The sequence below is a fragment of the Caenorhabditis remanei genome, chromosome X, assembly GCF_010183535.1.
Source record: "Caenorhabditis remanei strain PX506 chromosome X, whole genome shotgun sequence".
NCBI lineage: Eukaryota > Metazoa > Nematoda > Chromadorea > Rhabditida > Rhabditidae > Caenorhabditis > Caenorhabditis remanei.
In genome coordinates, this window is record NC_071333.1 from 20,343,797 (window position 1) to 20,363,603 (window position 19,807).

Consider the following 19,807-nt stretch of genomic DNA (forward strand, 5'->3'; position numbering starts at 1 on the left):
GTATTTTGACTATTGCGACATTCCCTACTTTACTTTTCTCAGCGATTTCCATTACATTTCGAAATCTATTGCGTTTTTCTTAGTTTCCAACCAGAACTGGATCATTCTATCTGTTCCTGATCAAAAACTTCTAAATTAAAAAGCTATTTTTGAAGCCTGTTCCCTTACTGTTCCGATTTTCTTCTAAAACGGAATAGGTCCATCACCTTCCAAGTTGTAGCTATTCCTCGTAATTTCACATCGAAATCGTTTCAAAACTGGAATATCTCCTGTCACGAAATAATTTTCTTTTCATACTTCTCATCTTCCCGCTTTTCTCACCTTTTTTTGCTAGACCTGGTAGGTAGTGACCGACTTTCAGTCACTCACGACTAGTGCAAGATCCCCTCTCTGTCGTTTATCCAAAACTTTTGTAGTCTCTCTGAAGTCACACTTCTTAACCACAACCCACAATCCCGCATTTTTGGCTCACTGCCGTCACTACGATCCTTCTGGGTACCGTCCTGCTCCTCACCAACCATTATTTTTATTTGCTCGTTGTTGCATCACATTTCCACTTGGAATTTCCCGGTTTTTGCTATATTTCCTCATTTCACCTTGAAATCCTATCGAAACTTCTCCCTTACAAAATTTGGTTTTTTGAATTCTACTACGGTCAATACATGGTCAGGAATTTAAAACTTGACCTTACTGAGCATGGACACTCCGTATGAAACTGCGCTCAGCTACCATAACTACCGTCGTTCCTGACTACCACTCTTTTCCTCTCTCACTCTTTCTTTTTCCTAACATTTCTAGCATCATTTTTCCAGTTTTTGCTTCACCAATTTCGAAACTGTTTCTCATTGAAATAGGTTTGAAATTCCATGACAGAGTAGATACTTTGCAAATGCCGTATAGGTTTTTGGTTTTTCACTTTGTTCATAGCTTCACAGCCTATTCACATTTGTTTCATTTGTTTCAGGAAGCTACTATGACTGTCTCTGATATCTTTATCTGCTCTGTCTATGTCGAGGGCGTAGACAAGATTAACTGCCGTCGATTTTACTTCGACAAAGGAGTGAACGCTGTGATTGGACCCAATGGCTGTGGCAAATCTATTCTTCTAGAGGCGATGAGATTTTGCTTGAGTGACACGGAGGTTAGTATAGATCAAATGGAACAGAAAACATGGATTCGGGTATTTTGATCAATCATATCCAATTCTTTTGCAGAAATCGTCTATTATATCTGACAAACTTACTGTAGAAGTGTCATTTAAGCTGTCAGAGGATTCTCTCAAAAGCTTCCGAAGAGTTGTTGATAAGGAAGACTACTTTGTCCAACCATTCCAAATTGATGAAAAAGAAGTTACAAAGGGAGAATACTACCAGGAGTTGGCTGTTCTCAACATCTATTCTGTGGAAATTCCATATATGATTCCAAACGCGTCGTGGGGCGAACTGACAACTGTTTCAAAAACAAAACTAGCTCGTTTGATTGAAAACATACACCCTGATGGAGCTGACAGCAGAAACGAGTACAAGCAAAAGAAGAATGCACTGGAAGAATTTGAGAGTAAGAAAAAGCCGACGAATGGAGTCAAAAAACCTAGCAAGAATTCTCCGCAATACAAAAAGTTGCTGGAGGACTTCGAAAAAGTGAGTTCTTGCCCTATATCAATTAATTATATAACTTTTAATCAATTTCAGATTGAATCCGAACGTCAAGAATTCTTCATCGAATCACTCACCTCTATTTCCGCTACCCTCAACAAATATTATCAACTGGTCTATGGGAATGATAATAAGAAGTCGGTATCGCTGAAACCAATCGACCCATTTCATGCCTATCTTGGCGTTGAATTCAAGGTTGACCATGGGTACGGAGATTTGGAATCTAGGGGACTGTCCGGAGGAGAAAGCAAGTTGATTTCAATTGCTTTTTATCTAGCTGCACAAGCAGCCGCAAAGACTCCATTTGTCATCCTAGATGACTTCGACTTGTCACTTTTTGAGAAAACATGCGAAAAGGTAAGAATTAATTAAACTTGTGATAATTTTCTTTTTAAACTTACTTTTTTGCAGGTCGCTCCGGCTCTCGAGGAAGTCGCTGCCTCTACTGGTCTCCAAATGTGTGTCGTGTGCAAGTATGACAAAATGAAAGCTGGAATTGCCAAAAAGACTGATATGTCCCCACAATTCCTTTTTTGTTGATACACTTCTGTTTTTGATTCACTTCACGTAACGATGTTTCGATTTTGAAAAAATAAATTTCTTTCTTTTTTATTTCATTCTCCAAGTCAGTTATTCAAGAGTTTCAGGTTAAAAAAATGGACGGTAAAGAACTAATAAGTTTGACATTAAAACTAAACAGAAAATCGAGAAAGAACATACAGTACCGCTCATTAGGATATGAACTCTGACCGTTTTCAGTTGAAATCGTCCAACTTCGAGAGAGTGTCATGGTAATTCTGATTGTCACACCTAGTAGCATTTTAGTGGATCTTACAGATGAAGAGTACAACTACATTTTTGTAGTTGACAACGTTTTTGTACTGCCCCTCCCTAGTAAGTTACATCTCGACAAAATTAGTTCTCCCTCAAATTGACCAATTTCAGTGCAAAATATTGCGATTTATGAGCTGTCGTCTTAAAATAACCATAATCTCTTAGGGGAGCGCCGGTACAAAAAAGTTGTCAACTACAAAAATGTAGTTCTACTTTTTATCTGTAAGATCCACTAAAACGCTACTAGGTGTGACCATCAGAATTACCACGACACACTCTCAAAATTGGACAATTTCTACTGAAAACGACCAAAGTTCATATCCTATTGAGCGGTACTGTAGGTCAATTGGAAAATTTGGTTGGAGGAATACCACAGTAATTCAAAGAAGAAAAATATGAATAGTTTTTTATTTAATCAACACTTTAACAAAACAAAGTGAAGAAAGTTGCATTAAAACCCATTTTTCATTGTTAAAACGATGAGTAAGTTGAAAATTGCGGCTGAAACAAGCAGACAACGCAATCGCGCTCCGCTGAAAAAGCCTTTTCTCGCTTTTTTTTGAATCGAGAAGGCTCGTTCAGACACGTTTTGACGAATTAGCACCAATTTCATGTGTTGAGTCTTGAAGGTTTTTTCTCATCTTTCATTTTGTTTTTGTTGCTCATATATGAGCTCATAAGAAAAACCATCTGTCGTTTTCGTTCACTCCCTCCGTCTCTTCCTCCTTTCTCCGTCTTCGTTATGCATCTCTTCTTGTATAACCTTTTTTGACCACCCACGAAGAAAACGAGAGACATTTTGTCTCTCCGTCTCTCTGTGCCTCCCGACTATTTCTTTCTGAATAGTGCTCTTTCAGGGTGAAATTTTTTCTTTCAAACTTGTTCCTGGTAGCAAATTGTTCCTGGAAAATGTTCATCCTTAACTACGATTTTAAAATAAACGGAATAACACAAAAAATGGACGTATCGAATAAAAAAAATGAAGAGTCTATCAAAATTTGGTCATTTTGTCTCGTCAAGAAGGGCAAATGACCAAGGAGTTGTATAGAAAAATTAATTTTTCATTGAATGACACTGAAAACATCCAATATAACGAAAAATCGTATCTTTGTACTTGCTTCTCACTTTTTAATGTTTCTTTAGTCATCGCAGTAGTCACCATTTCTCGTTGTTCGAGTGAAACGTACTTTTTTCTGTAAATCTTTCATTTTCTGGCCCGTAAATCGAAAATTGTCTTAACTTCAAAGGGAATAGAAAAAATTATTTTAAATAATCATTATTTCAAAGTAATAGTGAAAAAAATTACGACGTTATCCTTCTCCAAACAGCAGAAGTCTGGCGTACGTTCGGCGCGTTTCTTCAGTATTTCAACTCAATTGACAGCTGTAACTCGCTAATTAGCAAAATAAACAAAAAGTTGTCAACTAGGAAAATTAAGACAAAGAAATTTCACACAGTTTATCTGTTGACAACTTTTTCGTCCTAATTTACACAACCGAGATAAATTGCTTTATACTCGAAAAATGCTACACACTAGCGTACCTTTGGCGCGTTCTGAAGGACGTGTGTATGCTAGACCTGGTTTTGACCGACTTGCAGTTTTAGAGCGTTTCGTATGTTTCAAGGTGTCTAAGTAAAATGCAGCGCTTTGTTCCAAAAACGTGTTGGTGTAGACACTCTGTGAAAGTTTAACACCAATTCATGTAAGGTTTTTTTTCTCCCTATACCAGCTTTCCTCTCTATGAAAAGAAATGATGACACATAAATCACCTTTTTATATTTTTGTTTCTCATTAGAAAAATCTTCTGCCCTTTTTGTTCACTTCCTCAGCCTCTTCTTCTTTTCTCTGTCTCAGTAGTCAGGTACCCATCCCTTCTCGTATAACCATTCTTGACCACCTCTCCTTGCCTTGCCACCCACGAAGAAAACGAGAGACATAGCTTTTGTGTTTGCAATGAAGAGAGGGAGAAAAGTCTGGTCTCTGCGTCTCTCCGTGCTTCCCGACTATTTCTTCCGTTTTGAAGACCGCTCGGGTGGCCTGTCCATTCATTGAAAAGATCAAATAAAAACGAGAGACGCCGGACGGCAAGACATTTGGTGTTCGCACATCAGTTCTGCAGAAAGCGACACTTTTCTGACTGTTTTCCGGGATAGTGCAGAAAGTTTGCGATTTTAACTTATTTTATTGAGAATTCATGTCACGCGTGTTTGTTATCCGTGTATCAAACTTCTCCAATTCTTGTTTTGATAGGGAAACCATAGTTGCCTTCAAAAAATGAACCTTTTTTCCATTTTTTTCTTCGAAAATGTGACCATTTTTGACTATTTTTCAGAATTTCTTCTAATTCTGAATGATAGTCGAAAATTTGATTTTTTCGCGAAAAAATTTGAAAAAATTTGAAAATTTGACTTTCACGCCAATTTGCCCGGGCCGGGCCCTGATTTTGCTGACAAGGCCCGGGCCTTGACAACTATGAGAAAAACTGATTTTCGAAACAATACCACACTTTTCTCATAGAAAAACGTTAGCTGATTTTACTTTCTTTTTCTTATTAGTAGCTACGCGGGTCACGCCTTGAATGGGAACAAAAAACCTTGCTTTTCTGTCACAAATCAATGAACTGAAACGTCAGCATTTTTCAATCGTGTGCTTTTCAGTCGTGATAAAAGCTGTATTGTTTCTTGCTGACCCCCCGCTCCACGCAATCATTTCTTTCCTTTTTCTGCTTTTCTCTGACGCTCTTCTATTTCTAGCGGTATTTCTCTCACCTCTACCATTGTCATGTATCATCAATTTCGTTATCGGACATTTGCCTTTTTTCTGGCAGTTGGTCGCTTGGTTTTCTTTCTTTTCTCTCTTTTCATTTTGTCATTTTGTTTTTTTTTGCACTCTTGATCGTTTACGAACAGATTTGCGAAAACATTTCTTTTTTCTAGAAGTTATGAGTCTTAGAAAATTTCAAATGCAAATAAGGTTCCCTCTTCTCGTATAGGTCGAGTTCGGTTACCCATTGTACCCCTATAAAAGGTTTTAGTCTTTTTTTCATTGCGTTAGAATTACTGTACGTACAGCAGTCTCAGTTCAAAAAACTGCGTAGTTCTGGTTTTGAAATGCGACCGTTGAGAACCAGAAAATATGTGTTTAAGCCATTATTTTATGAAATGTATGATTTTCCGGTCAAAAACCACTGTTTTTAGCGCTCACTTGTATTGATTGACTGTTAAAACGTATTTACCTGTATTTTTGATATTTTGAAACAGGTTTTTACCAACAGAATCGACTCATAAGGACCGTTCTCAAACAATTTTTGTTGAAAATCGACTTATTTTGCGGACTTGTTACGAAGCCTGTTTTTGCTCATTTTTTAAACTTACAAAACTTTGTTGTAGAACAACATCAATTCTTCCTCTTAATAGTTAACAACTTTTATATAACCCCGCCCACTTTTGAGATATGCGTCCACGAAAATGGGTAGCTTGAAGAGGAATGCGCACCACCTCCCCGTTTCTCTCGCGCGCGCTTGCCTTCAGTTTGCTGCTTTTCAAAGCACATATCTAGAAAGTGGGCGGAGCTATCAAAAAGTTGCTAATTATGAAAATCAAGATGTAGGCATGTCATATGCAACCACATAATTTTTGAGCCGCTCCAACAATTTTTGGTTTTGTGACGGGCTCTCAAAGTCAGCCGTGTTTTCATCTGAAAAAGTCATTGTTTCCAAAGACGCACCTTTTAAAAGTGATCTGACTGATCTGAAAGCCTGGTCAGTTTTTTGTTAAATTTTAATTAATTGATCATAGATATGACCTATAATGAATACTACGGTATCTATGCTCGAATAATTTCTTGGTTCACATTTGTGACACCCAAAGAGGCGTTTTCCAGTTTCTTTCAATTGTTGTAAGTATTATGTTATCTCTCTTGTTCTATGCTCAATACCGTTTCTGTTTCTGTTTTTTTTTCAGTTCATCACGTTAGCAATCTTTTTTCCAGAATGTCTGTGCAATGCATTGTTCAAGTTTCCGTGTTGGGAGTGAGACACGTTCTCGACCAAACGTTGGAATTCGAGAATGGTCTCAACGCCATCGAGGGATACAACGGATCCGGAAAAACGACTCTGCTCAAAGCAATCAAGTATTGTCTCAACTACATCCCCGTTAGTCCTTTAATGTCTTTTTTTTCAAACACCTGTTTTTTGCAGGACGACTCACTTGTCCGGAGAGACAGCTCTGTGGCGGTGAAGTTCCGCCTTACAAACGGACTGTATCGGACGTACCGGAAATTAACCGGTGACGCGGAAGACGAAGAACTGAAGCCGTACTCCATAAATGGCAACAAAGTGTCCGATACGGAGTATGTCGTCGACCTGAACAATGTGGGAATCAATAACCACACTGTTCATTTCATGATTCCAGAATTCGACTGGAAAGAAATGGCCAGAAAGGATAACTGGCAATTGGCGCTTCTCATTGAAAATTTGTCGCCAGAACTCGAGGATATCAAATATGACTTTGAAGAGGTGCAAGAAAAACTCCGAAGAAGAAGTGGAAAAGAAAAGGATGAGGAGTTCGACCGCTTGCAACGTCAATTGGAGGAAGTAAGTATTTTTGACCGTTTGGGAGAAAAAAGACAGTTTTTGAGGCTGTCTGTTGCAAAAGTTTTGAAGAAAAAATACTTTTGGCTTGGCCCTGCTTGTAGCCCGGTTCGGCCCAATCCGATCGGTCTGTTTTGAATCACATTTTAAAGGTTTTTCTAAAAATATCCGGGCTTTTTTTTATTTCCCGAATTTTGTTGCAAAAACAGGTGCCCTCAATGAAGGCCAAAATTTTGGTGTCCCTGATTGACTCACAAAGGAAACTTTGTATGGACTATACAGAATTATAGTCAATACTGTATATCTGTCCGGGTCCAGCCGTTTCGAGAATAACAATTGTGATATTTGTCATTACCGAATGCAAAAAATCCAAGAAACCTTCTAATCACTGAAAAAATTAAAAAAATATTTATTTTAGGTGAAAACCAGACGAAGAACTACGTTCCTGGAATCTTTCGATGCCTTAGCCACACAAGTCGACCGCTACTACAAAATGGTCACCGGAGATCAGAACGTCAAGGCTGAGCTCAAAATAGTAAACCCCGCCGAGCCCTATGAGGAAGTGGAGTTCCTCATTTCCTCCAAACATGGGACAATCGACACCCTGGCGCTCTCATTTGGAGAAATCAGTTTTGTCTCAACCGCCCTGATGTTCGCTTTCCAACACGCCCTTCAAACACCGTTTGTCATTTTGGATCGATTTGATGTGTCGTTCTCCGGAACATCTTGTATAAAGGTAGGAAATCCAAACAAACAAATTCATGTTATACAATTAATCTGTTTTCAGGTGTCTCGTGGACTCGTGGAAATAATGGAGGCGACCGGACTACAGATCAGTGTAATTTGTCACAAAGACATGATGGGTGAAGTCGTTGTGAACGTCATCCACCTGAAAGGAAAAGAGTAGCTATGTTATCTTAAGTTTTATTATATTATACATTCAATTTTTTGGGTTCTCTTACAGCTTGTCATTGGTAAATCAGAAACATGTTCACAATTCCATTTCTCTTGCTATTTTTTGTAACTATTAACTACTTTTGATACAGTATAATAAAATATGAAATGTTTAACACTGTTATTGGTTTTGTCTCATGTTTTCCGAGTATTCTGAAAAATCAGAACCAAGAAACAGCGGAAGTGAAGTAAAAGGTATCAACTATGCAAAACGACAACAAATTATTGATGGCAACGATGACATATTCTCAGAAAATAAAAGTTGTAAGTTTTTAACAGTTTTCATCCAAAAAAATTGAACAGAATGAAAAGAGGGTGTAACTGAATTAATGAAACATGTCATATTTATTTCTATACATTTTCATGGTTGACGTTTTGTTATGAGATCCACGTACTTCTGTAACACTTTGCGGGAAACTTTTGATTTTCAAGCTGTTCTTATCATTAATTTCTATCTATGATCAACTATTGATAATTATTTTCCCCCAGAAACCAAAAACAATCACTTGGAAACCGAAAAATCCAACAAAATTCAGAATTTCCCCCAAAATGTTACGGAAGCACTTTATTCGGAGATGTTGAGTGACGTCATTAGCCAATTTGACGGTTCCGAAATATTTTATACAGTGATCCATAAGAAAATCTGTTCATAAATGTATCAACTTGCTGAAAAAACTTTTTGTCCTCTATGTTAGTGTTCATCTTCTTCTTCAATACCATCTCCCTATTTTTCCTCCAGAACAACACCCCTTCTTCTGCGACGCAAGAAAAACCCCTACACTGCTCTCCCTTCTCTTCAACCAACAAAACGGCACGTACACCGCTTTTTTTCGCTCCAAAGAGGAACGCAAAGGGCAGATTAATATTACTGGGACACCAAGTAGAAGAAGGGGAGAAGAGACTTAGCAAGCGAAAGATGGAGAAAATAGTGAAGGGGGCTGCGGAGACGCAGAGTGTCAAGAAAAACCTTGTGGACGCTTTTTCGAATGGCCCTGCACACACACACCCGCGCGCTCTCGTGCATTGATGGTGTGCCTGTTTTGAGGGACACTGTTGGAAGAACGAGAAAAGTAGTTCAACTAAAACATGGAAAATCGAAAAATGGGAATTTGTGTTGTTTTTGAACTGGAAAAAAGAAGAAGACAAAGAACATTGAAAATCTGAAAAGTGAAAAAAGAATTTGTTTAAACAAAAATAATTTCAAGCTCACATTCAGAATACAAAAAATACTATGCTTTTGGAGAAAATGACTTCGATGAAGAGCTAAACAATTTTTTCTAATTGATAGTTTTGAACATTTGAATTAAAGTTTTGTCAGTCACAAAACTTTACTTAGAAATGGGAATCTCAAAAGAAGGTACATTTTTCTGTTCACAACTTTCTTGTCATTCTCCAAACAGCCGAGAAACACTGCCCTAAAGAAATCAAAGGAAAGACGCTCTGGCGTTCCATAGGTGCGTTTTTCTTCCGTTTCTCACTGCCATAGCTCGCTAGCTGGTATACCAGTCGAAAAATTGTTAATTATAAAAATGAAGATCTTATGACAGGGCACATTTTATCTGTAGGCAACTTTTTGGTCCTTCTTCAAACAGCCGAGATGCACTGCCCTAACCTCAACAAATGAGAGACACTCTGGCGTACCACTGGCGTGTTTTTTGTCCGTTTCTTACAGCCATAGCTTGTTAGCTGGTACACCAATCAAGAAAGTGTCAACTATAAAAATGTAGATCTCTAAATACTTCTTATTTTACTTATTGACAATTTTCTTGTTCTTCTTCAAACATCTGAGATAGTCATTCAGGCAAAATGAGTTCACACATACTATATCCGCTTATATAACCTATTCTCTGTAAGAGTCGAACATGGTCACAGTAGGTAGGGGCGTACGGCCTGTATTGATGTTACAGATTAAAAATTGCATGTGCATATACATTAGGCCATCAGTGACCCATACCATAATTTTTGGGCCCCGGCTCCGGGCTACGGTAGTACGGTAGGTGCTCAAAGGTCAAAAAATTTATTTTTTTGTTTTTCATTTTTAAAAGCTGATTTTTTTCCAACAAAATATGCACAATTAGTATATACTTTTCCCAAATTATCAGACTTGAACAACTTTTTTTCACCGAGTTCACACCAAAATACCCAAAATTTTGAGACATTTTGACAGAAAATCGAAATTTTCGATCCTTATTCAAAAAAACCCCACGACAAAATTTTTGTTTTTCAAATAAAAATTCCAAATTCTTTGATTTAAAAATATATTCGTTCAAAACAACCTCTGAGCAGAAACCCAAAAGTGCGTCTGACTGAATGACAAAAAAATTTTTTAGACGAAAATCAAAAATTCTTTATTGATATCGTAAGATCGTGTTATACTGAACATTTTTTATACTGACACTTTTTTACCAAACTAAGTCCATCTATGAGAAAATCATGTTCAAGATGAAAACAACGCAAAATTCCATTTTACACCACTCATCTAAAATAAAAATTTTTTCAAGTTTTTTTTTAGTTTTAAAATTTTTTTTAATTAAGTGTTTGTAACAATGTGTTAAACACGATAAAGATGAGTTTTACATGAGTTCCTGTCTCACTGTAACATGTGATGAAATTTCCACGTATCCCTATACGTTCGAGTTTTCTACTGAAACAACATATTGACGAAATCAAGCAAACAAATTTATTTTATTGCTGGTTACAGAACATAAATCAAAAAATAAGAAAATTAAGGAAAATAACTTTCCTTTTGATGCGCAGTGCGAAACGAGAAATTTTGCGTTGGTTTCATCTTGAACATGATTTTCTCATAGATGGACTTAGTTTGGTAAAAAAGTGTCAGTACAAAAAATGTTCAGTATAACACGATCTTACGATATCAATAAAGAATTTTTGATTTTCGTCTAAAAAATTTTTTTGTCATTCAGTCAGACGCACTTTTGGGTTTCTGCTCAGAGGTTGTTTTGAACGAATATATTTTTAAATCAAAGAATTTGCAATTCTTATTTGAAAAACAAAAGTTTTGTCGTGGGGTTTTTTTGAATAAGGATCGAAAATTTTGATTTTCTGTCAAAATGTCTCAAAATTTTGGGTATTTTGGTGTCAACTCGGTGAAAAAAAGTTGTTCAAGTCTGATAATTTGGGAAAAGTATATACTAATTGTGCATATTTTGTTGGAAAAAAATCAGCTTTTAAAAATGAAAAACAAAAAAATAAATTTTTTGACCTTTGAGCACCTACCGTACTACCGTAGCCCGGAGCCGGGGCCCAAAAATTATGGTATGAGTCACTGATGGCCTGGTATACATTTTAATACAAAAATAAATCCCTAGTACCCACGTTGCTCGAGTCTTACAGAGAATAGGATATATGGATAGTTAAGTAGGACGTCGATCAAAAAACTAAAAATTCTAATCACAAATTCCTTATTATAGTTTCACTTTGCTCTAATTAGTTTTTTCAAAACAGTTTTTCTTTTCATCCTTTCCTTTAGAAAGAGAAAAAGGTGAGAAAACTAATTAGCTATGTTGCAAAGTGAAAAGGATTTGAGGTCACTATAAAAGGGAGGAAAACCATTTGTCAGTTCACTCGCAGTATGACAATTGTTACTCTGTTACTTTTGTTATTAATACCTATTACTTGGGAATGTGCACCTACCGTACATGTGTCTAACCCTATTGTGTCTTCTACCTATTCTCCGGATTCGTCACCAGATCCGCCGACAACTACGACCCAGACGGCTTCAACAACCCCAGCTCCCAACACAACAACGATTTGGAGTACGAGTACTGCCTTGAGTACAACAGTCTTCGATAGTACAACAACATTCGAAATCACAAGTACTGCTGCGAATACAACCACGACACTACCTACCACAACAACCACATTAATCACGACTACAGTAAGACGTGAGTTTTTTGAGGTTTGAATTATGTTTTGTTGGAATTCGAATCTTTTATACTCTTGGAGGAATACTTTTGGAAACATTCCGACTAGAGAATAATCTCGGGTTGAAATGGAGTTACATGTCGAGATATATATCATTAGAACGGAAATCTTGCGGTGATTTCGTATTTTTTTCTGTTTTTCTTTCTGAACGATCTCATGGAAGAAGTTATTTGCGTTTTTGAGCTTCACCAGTTCAAGACTCACAAACTTAATGTTTTTCTTATTTTTTCAATGTTTTTGTGTTGTACGTGTATTTCTAACTATGTGAACTTTTAAAAAAAGTTAAAATAATAAAAGAATACAGATTTCAATGCATAATCTTTGTTCTAGTGGTATCTCGACCTGTAACTCTATTTGGACCGGGATCCTTTTCTAGTGAGCGCAATGAGCTGTTTTACAAAAGAACTATCAATAATAAGCAGTAATAAAAATGTAAAAATATTTATTTAAAAGAATGTATCAAATCGAAATAGTTCAGTTCTGAAGGTGACAGCACTTTTATTTTCAGCTTGTTGTTCATGGCCGTTCGCAGGTCGCGGTATCAATACAATCAGTCTTACGATGAACCAATGGGATAACTGTACTCAAAGTCTATTCTACACCTGTCGTCTCGGAAATGTGACTGGTACCGTTACTGCAATTGGTATTTCGACCAATATAAATATAAATCTTGATGCAATCAATATGCCAATGTTGAACATTGGACAGGTGGTAAGATTTATAACTTTTTTATTTCAACAACGTTCAAATCGAGAAATACTAGTATTATATTTTAAAACATTTTCAACTATTTCTTTACAGAGGTTCATTACCAACGATACATTAACTACGATAAATACAACTCTTATCTGTGATACTTCATCACGTTTGTGGGCTGTCAACTCGCTTCAGTTTGGAGAACAATTTAGTACATTTGCATGTGCTTATATGTACAGTAACGGAACATGGTCCTGGCAATAATTGTTTGTTAATTTTTTAATAAAGTTTGAATACAATTAGTTTGAATAAAAATTAATGAATCCGCAGGGCATACTTTAAAGGCATACATCCAAAGAGGTTCAATTAACAAAGAAACACAACACATAAAATAATAAGTCATCAATGGCTATAAAACTTATCGATGTGGCTTCAAAGAATTTCATAACTTGAAATTATGCACGTCGTTCTTTTCCTTGCCTACTCGACCTTTTTCTCTCAATCCGATGGATATGTTTTTATTATACACAGCTTTTAGAATTATTAGTACAACAAAATATCAATTTTTGAAATATTCAAATGGTAATTACTCTTAATAATAATGTACTCTTAGTTAATACACAAAAAAGATTGGTTGAATCTCTTTCTCTTATTATTTTCTCCAAATTTTAGTTTTCTAAGTTCATTTTACACAAGTATAAAATCGGTTTTATGGTGACGTCTTCTACACTGATTTTTGGTTTTCCTACTATTCACAAACTCAAAAATTACTCACAATACAACGTTACTTTTTGCCCAACAAAACTGGGATGATTGAAAATATATGCTTATAAAGTTAAAAAATAAATGATAGTGACCACCAAAGCCTAAATAAATTTGCTCCTAGTTAAAAAAAAATCCAGAACCCATCAACGTTCCTTTTTAAAAGAAAAAAAAAGATTATGCGTTCGGGGGGAATCGAACCCCCGTCGAATGCTTGGAAGGCATCCATGCTGACCATTACACCACGAACGCTCAACGAGAGAGCGACGGGTAAATGTGTTGATATGAACAATTAGCGCGCCAAAGAGAAGTGAGAGGGAGAAAACAATCAGTGCGGTGGAAGGATGACTCATCAATAAATGATAAGAAAAGATGATACAATGCAGTCTATTGAAAGTATGCCGTGGTACTAGCGACTTTTCAAAATATTCCAATGTTTCAGGGTATGAAGATCAAACCTACCGCTTCATTTTTGTAGTTGATGACTTTTTCCATTAACCATTTCCTAGGAACGTATAAGCCAACGAAATGAACGCTTTTGAAATTGCCCATTTAAGAAACAACTTATCCAGGTTAATCAGCTCCAACTAGTGAAATAATACGAAATTATGAAAAATAGAAACAATGCTATGTTACCGTTGAGTACTCAATAGTTTCAAAATGTCAGACACATAATGATGAAATCTAGACCTTCAGTTTTGTAGTTGACTATGTTCGTGTATAGTAGTTTACTGCAGAGTTAGAGTCTATTAATTCATACATTTTCCAAACTACTAACCTGTTCTAGAGAAAATGGTTTTAGAAGAATTGACTTATGTAGTTTATTTTGAAGAAAATTCTTATTTTTGTCACTTTCACCAATGAAGGTCAGATTTCGCTTTACAAAACCACACTCCCAGTTTTTTATAGAACAATTGGTGATACCGAGACACGCACATAGAATATTTTTTTAGTCTTTAGTTTTTCCTCCTCATTCATTTCACATTCAATACATTGTTTTTTTGGGAATCCCAGTTACCCGTTTTTCATGAGATAGGCAACTCATTTGTTATATTTTCTTAGCCGAGCTTTCTGAACCTTTATTCTCATTTCGAAGTTGTGGCTATGAAAATAAGAGACATACTAGACAGAAAAACTCAGGTTTTCTATATCAGTCACTTTCTTAAATTTCGTCTTCAAATTAGCCACAGTGTGAGTCCTACAAATAAACGCTTGCAGCACCAATTTGTTACTCCAACAAACTTAATCCCGAGACTTACCAGTCTGGGCTCCGGGTAAATAATCTCTGATTATTGCATAACGATCAAAAAGTTTTGATTGAATCTTTCATTTTCCAAAATGTCTTTTCCAGCCGACTCATATTCTTGTTTTTGATTCTCTGAGCTCTTTTCCAACGACTACACAGTCGGTTTCACGGTTACGCCCCTTCACATCTATCTTTTTCTGTTTCGGTTTTCCTATGTGTCAGTTTTCAGAAATGTAAGAAGGACTCACTACAAATTTCCCATTTTTCAATTTTTGTTCCTTCTCCTACCACACATCTGCTCTTCCCTTTTCACCTCATTCATTTCTTCTTCGAAGGGACACCACTTTTTGGGAAATTTGGTTTCCCATCTCTATGAACTCATTCATTTGCTTCTCTCATATTTTGAGCTTTCTTGTTTCTGCTCAATCAAATTTGTGGTTTTGAAAATATTAGTCATAGTCGGGCTCTAGCCTTCTCACTACCACTACTGTCATTTCTTATTATTATTTGAACTCGAAATACAAAGAAAAGAAAAGGAGATTCACAATTAAATCCGGTTTCCTTTTAGTTTTCGGGTGCTGTGTTTTTATGGGTTCGGTTTTCACACCCACATAATTGGTTATATTGCTTGCTCGGTTCTTTTTTATATATTTTTTCAATGCGCTTATTACGTTCGATTTTTGCATTTTCGGTTACATAAGCTGTTTCTAGTCCTCAGAGTTTTTGCAGGTTGTTCAAGTCGTCGGTACCTGCACAGTACCGAAACTCTACGGTCCTGTTTTCCAAAAACGAGGGTCACGAGATTTTTTGAGAATCAATATCAATAATAGAATTCGGAAACTTATTTTAGACACAAAACTATAATTTGGTTCAAATCGCATCCGTATTGACCTGAATTCCAGCATAGCTTATGCTATAAAGTTTAGATTTTGAGTTAAATTATGAAAACTGAAGAATCACGTTTCTCTCCTTTTTCGGTCGTCTATAGTAATTCTGAATGTCAGTAATATACAAACATCACTTGAGAATTTTGGCTTTTTAGCATTTTGGTCATGACTTTTCACTATTCTGTAAACAAGCTATCTCATGACTCTCCGCTTTCTCCGCCCACACAATAATGGCACTCATTAATCCGTTTCTCGACCTTCTCGAGATTATGCTTTCACTATACAAATTTTGTAGATTTGACGCTTTGAAATTGAGTCGTTTTTTTTGGCTCAATATCTTCTGTTTTCCGAAAAAAGTTCTTATTTTTAGAGATTTTTAACTGTTCGTAACGAAACCGTCATCTCCTTATTCGTATTTCCTAGTTTCTGTAATTCTCTGCAAAATTTGGACTTTCTGGACTTCTTTAGAATAATATCCCAATCTGTTTCCTTGTTGCTCCTTTTGCATCTATCTTCATACCAGTTTCCGTTGTATTACACGTTAGTTTTTTGAAATTAAGAAGTGACTCACAACAAATTTCCCATTTTTCACTTTTTTGCTCGATAGCGTTTTGTCCATCTGCTCATCCCCTCTTCACCTCATTCATTACATCTTCAGAACTACATCCACATCACTTTTTGCGCAATCCAGTTGGCCAATTTCGTGAAATGGGGAACTCATTCATTTTGTTTTCTCTTCTTTTTGAGAACCCTCTTTTTTGGTAAAACGAATTCTCAGTTTTGAAAACATAAGTCCTTGTAAGAAAACCAAGAATTAAGACTAAACCTTAACAAGGTTTTTAAAACTGGATACATTAAAATTTTGATCTTCTTACTGCCATTTTGACTTTCTATTTTTACGTATCTTGAAGATACTAAAAATTTTAGTGAATATACTAAAAAAATTTTTGGTTGAAATATCTAACTTTGAGAGGGTGTTTTGTATTGCTGATTGTCCCACAAAGTGAATTATGCATAACCCATACAGAACAAAGGTAGAGCTTCACTTTTGTAGTTGACAACTTTTTGTACGGACACATTCTAGAGAGTTATGGTCATTTTAAGAGGATAGCTGAAAATTCCCTCTATTTTGCACTGAAATCGGACAATTCCAGGGAGAAATTACTTTTTCGATATGTCACTACAAAAATAAAGCTCTACTTTTGTTTTGTGTAATTTATACATGACTTACATTGTGGGACAATCAGTGATAACGTAACACCCTCTCAAAGTTGGTCATTTTTAACCAAAAATGGCCAAATTGGATATCTTACTGCACGGTACTCTAGTTCTTGATAGGTTTACATTATATCTATGTTTCTCGCGTTTTCTGTTGTTATAGTGAATCGGAGATATCAAAATAAAAGTCCACATGTTTTTCCTTTTTTTTTAACTGTGAGACTTTTACAGTAAAAAAAGTTTCAATTTTAGGATGTCTTTCTTCAATGGGTTACCAACTGGTCTCTCTGCCACCGGGTAAGACCGTAAGTTAAAAACTTATAAGCAACGTGTCTTATTTTTCAGCGCTAGACGCAGACTCTCTAGCATCGATAACTTGGAAAGTGAAGATACTTCATCATCTTCCTCTCCAAGCTCGAATCTTCTCGAAAGACTCTTGTTGCCATTAGAGAGAATGCGAATCGGATTTCCAGAAGTAGCACCACGCTACATGGAGTCTGATTTCATCTCAACGACTCCATACTCAATTGGTGATATGCACCTCGATGATCCTCACTACTCATACAACACCCGTCGTCTTCGTTCACTTGAAAGACCATCTGCCCCACGTCGTGGCTTGAGCCACAGCGGTAGCGTCCAGGCACCACCTCTCTATTCCAATAGTTTCGATTTGGCATCGAGAGTGGTCAGTGTTATGCAATACCTGTCAATGATGAAACTAATCGTGTCTTCTCTGGAATCATCCGCTTTTGACGCTATTTTGGAGAAAATTGAAGAGAAAATGGATTTCACTCCATCACACAAGGTATCATTACGAACCACACAGCAGTTAATAACATCTACACTTATTTCAGAAATGCCTCGACACCACTGTTGTCAAATCACTCAAATCCATTCTGGAAATGTCGACTCGCCAATCGAAAATTGCTCTCTATAATCCAGGATCCATAACTGCGAAAGATTTCAAGATCGCACTTCGCACGATGTCGTTCATGCTCCAATCTCAGAAAATGAACGAGTTTCGCGCTGAACTTCAAGAAGAAATCAACGCAGACTGTGGTCGCCATGTTAGTACTATTTGACTGAATGTGAAATTGTGATATCAAATTTTCAGAAGATCAGCTTCAGTAAGCTAATCATCGCGTTCAACTTCGCTATCGAATTGGTTATCCCTTAGATAACCTGGACTCCTGCAACTTCTCTAAAATGTTTTTATTGGGTACGCTTAATCTGCTCTTATAGCTTTTCTTACACATTCGTTCTCTAAAAATATACTTTTTTGCATATTCTATACTACTCAAACTTCTCTAATTGTAATAACTTATTCTTTATGTTATTCTACCCATTCCGCTTCTCGTCGCTCAAAATTTTCATTTCCGCAATAGTTTTTTGTGTGTGTTTACTTCTGCCGTTAGTTTCCATCCTTCATCTCCATGCTTCCTCTAATTTCACTCTCACCAAACACTACTTCTCAGACAATCCGTATTTCTGAATAAAAATCATGTTGATCCGGATATGTCTTGGCTAAAAAGCAAATCTATAAGCAAAAATCATGTCGCCTAGCACGAGGCTTTCGTGAATGTGGCCAAATCGGAATTCCATGCAAAAAAGCGTAAAAAGTTTGGAAGCTCATAACGTGGCTCACAGAGCCATTCAGCCTGTTTGGACTGCAGAATTAGACTTCCCGTTGTCAAAAGTACCTATAACCAAATTTATAAATTGTTCGAAACCCGCGTCTCCAAAGACTTCGCTTTTGTACTCGGCACTATAAAGACTCAATGTGCAAAAATCAGGCTTGGGAAAGCTTTGAACCGTACATACTACAACAATAATAAAAATAGGAATTTATTGCTAGCAGAAGGTAAGACGATAACAGTATTGTTTTCATAGATAAAAAGTTTGAATTTCGTTGAAATTCTACAAAGAATCACGAAGAATAAATGGTTACCGAAAAAGAAGATCCATCATAAGAAAGTATAAATTTTTGCGTTGAAAAAATAACCATAGACGTGTTTCCCTGGGAAGAAATGACATTAGCAATAGGAAGATTGTGTTTCGTTGCTGGCTGTCTCCTTAACAACTTTCCATGCTTCCTCCGGGGACTCTCCTTGAATAACTCGAATCACAACCATCTCCAGCATCTTGCAAACTTGCTCTCCATACTTGAATCTTTTCAAGTTTTCCTGTAATTAAAAGAAATTCAAAAATTGTGGTCTTCAAGTGAATACAAATAATATGGAAAAAAATTTACCGTAGTGGCAGGAAAATGCGCACATTCCACCATTGTTTGGAAAAAGCAAATGAGATCTGTGAGAAGCGCCATATGCTCCGGGACTTGAGCTCTCTGAAAGACAAATATTTAATCAAATAACAGGGAAATAAGCACAAACCTTGTTGGTCATGAGACTCTTGAGGCATCTGATTTTTCCTTTAACATCTTTCACAAATTGAATGGACTTAAGAGGTTTTGGAGGTGGATTTATTGGAACAGCAAACATTTTTGAAGAGGAGTAATCGATAAACGTTACTTTGAGAGGAATGTGAACAGTAACTGACTGTGTATGAGTACGCGACGCGCAGTCTTCCCAAAACCATCTGTCCCACATGACATGGAATGCACAATCAATAAATGAACCTACAAACAAATATGAAAACTTAAGTACTGTACAGTCAGATCATAAATGTAAGCGTTTTTTTCAGATGACAAATGTTCATAGTCCCTTTGCTGTTCGACTTTTTCGGAGTACGCTTCTATCAAAAATAGAAAGCCAAGTTTCTAATCACGTGCAGTCAGAAGCTAGACATGATGTCTGAAATCGTCCCACTGAGTAATCATTTTGAATTTCAGTAATTAAATTTACTTTAGTCATCACTTGTCGCTCAAGACTGTATCCCGTCGATCAAAAAGTGGAGCCGTACCGTGAAAGTGAACTTCTTTGCAAAATTCGCTTCTTTGCTCAAAACGAAACGATGATCCGTAGATTGCATGAAAAATTCGAAGAAAATCCGTTTACGGCA

At 36.5% G+C, this 19,807-nt stretch overlaps 6 protein-coding genes across 6 annotated transcripts; 5 read left to right on the top strand and 1 right to left on the bottom strand.

The window, feature by feature from the left end:
• Positions 1-973: 973 nt before the first annotated feature.
• Positions 974-2,195, top strand: GCK72_026070 (uncharacterized protein; the record flags this gene model as incomplete). Its single annotated transcript, XM_003102016.2, has 4 exons — positions 974-1,141; positions 1,215-1,640; positions 1,692-2,012; positions 2,067-2,195. The coding sequence occupies 4 exons, from the start codon at positions 974-976 to the stop codon at positions 2,193-2,195; spliced, it is 1,044 nt and encodes a 347-aa protein (XP_003102064.2).
• A 4,286-nt stretch (positions 2,196-6,481) lies between these two features.
• On the top strand, positions 6,482-7,988 carry GCK72_026071 (uncharacterized protein; the record flags this gene model as incomplete). Its single annotated transcript, XM_003101959.2, has 4 exons — positions 6,482-6,643; positions 6,689-7,084; positions 7,500-7,817; positions 7,869-7,988. 4 exons carry the CDS (start codon positions 6,482-6,484, stop codon positions 7,986-7,988), a joined length of 996 nt encoding a protein of 331 aa, XP_003102007.2.
• A 3,639-nt stretch (positions 7,989-11,627) lies between these two features.
• Positions 11,628-11,960, top strand: GCK72_026072 (uncharacterized protein; the record flags this gene model as incomplete). Its single annotated transcript, XM_053736642.1, has 1 exon — positions 11,628-11,960. One exon carries the CDS (start codon positions 11,628-11,630, stop codon positions 11,958-11,960), a length of 333 nt encoding a protein of 110 aa, XP_053580208.1.
• A 581-nt stretch (positions 11,961-12,541) lies between these two features.
• Positions 12,542-12,940, top strand: GCK72_026073 (uncharacterized protein; the record flags this gene model as incomplete). Its single annotated transcript, XM_053736643.1, has 2 exons — positions 12,542-12,691; positions 12,782-12,940. 2 exons carry the CDS (start codon positions 12,542-12,544, stop codon positions 12,938-12,940), a joined length of 309 nt encoding a protein of 102 aa, XP_053580209.1.
• A 4,102-nt stretch (positions 12,941-17,042) lies between these two features.
• On the top strand, positions 17,043-17,966 carry GCK72_026074 (uncharacterized protein; the record flags this gene model as incomplete). The annotated part of the gene is made up of 4 exons (XM_003101963.2): positions 17,043-17,086; positions 17,135-17,594; positions 17,644-17,856; positions 17,904-17,966. 4 exons carry the CDS (start codon positions 17,043-17,045, stop codon positions 17,964-17,966), a joined length of 780 nt encoding a protein of 259 aa, XP_003102011.2.
• An 856-nt stretch (positions 17,967-18,822) lies between these two features.
• On the bottom strand, positions 18,823-19,287 carry GCK72_026075 (uncharacterized protein; the record flags this gene model as incomplete). Its single annotated transcript, XM_003101995.2, has 3 exons — positions 18,823-18,972; positions 19,041-19,133; positions 19,180-19,287. The coding sequence occupies 3 exons, from the start codon at positions 19,285-19,287 to the stop codon at positions 18,823-18,825; spliced, it is 351 nt and encodes a 116-aa protein (XP_003102043.2).
• Positions 19,288-19,807: the final 520 nt, after the last annotated feature.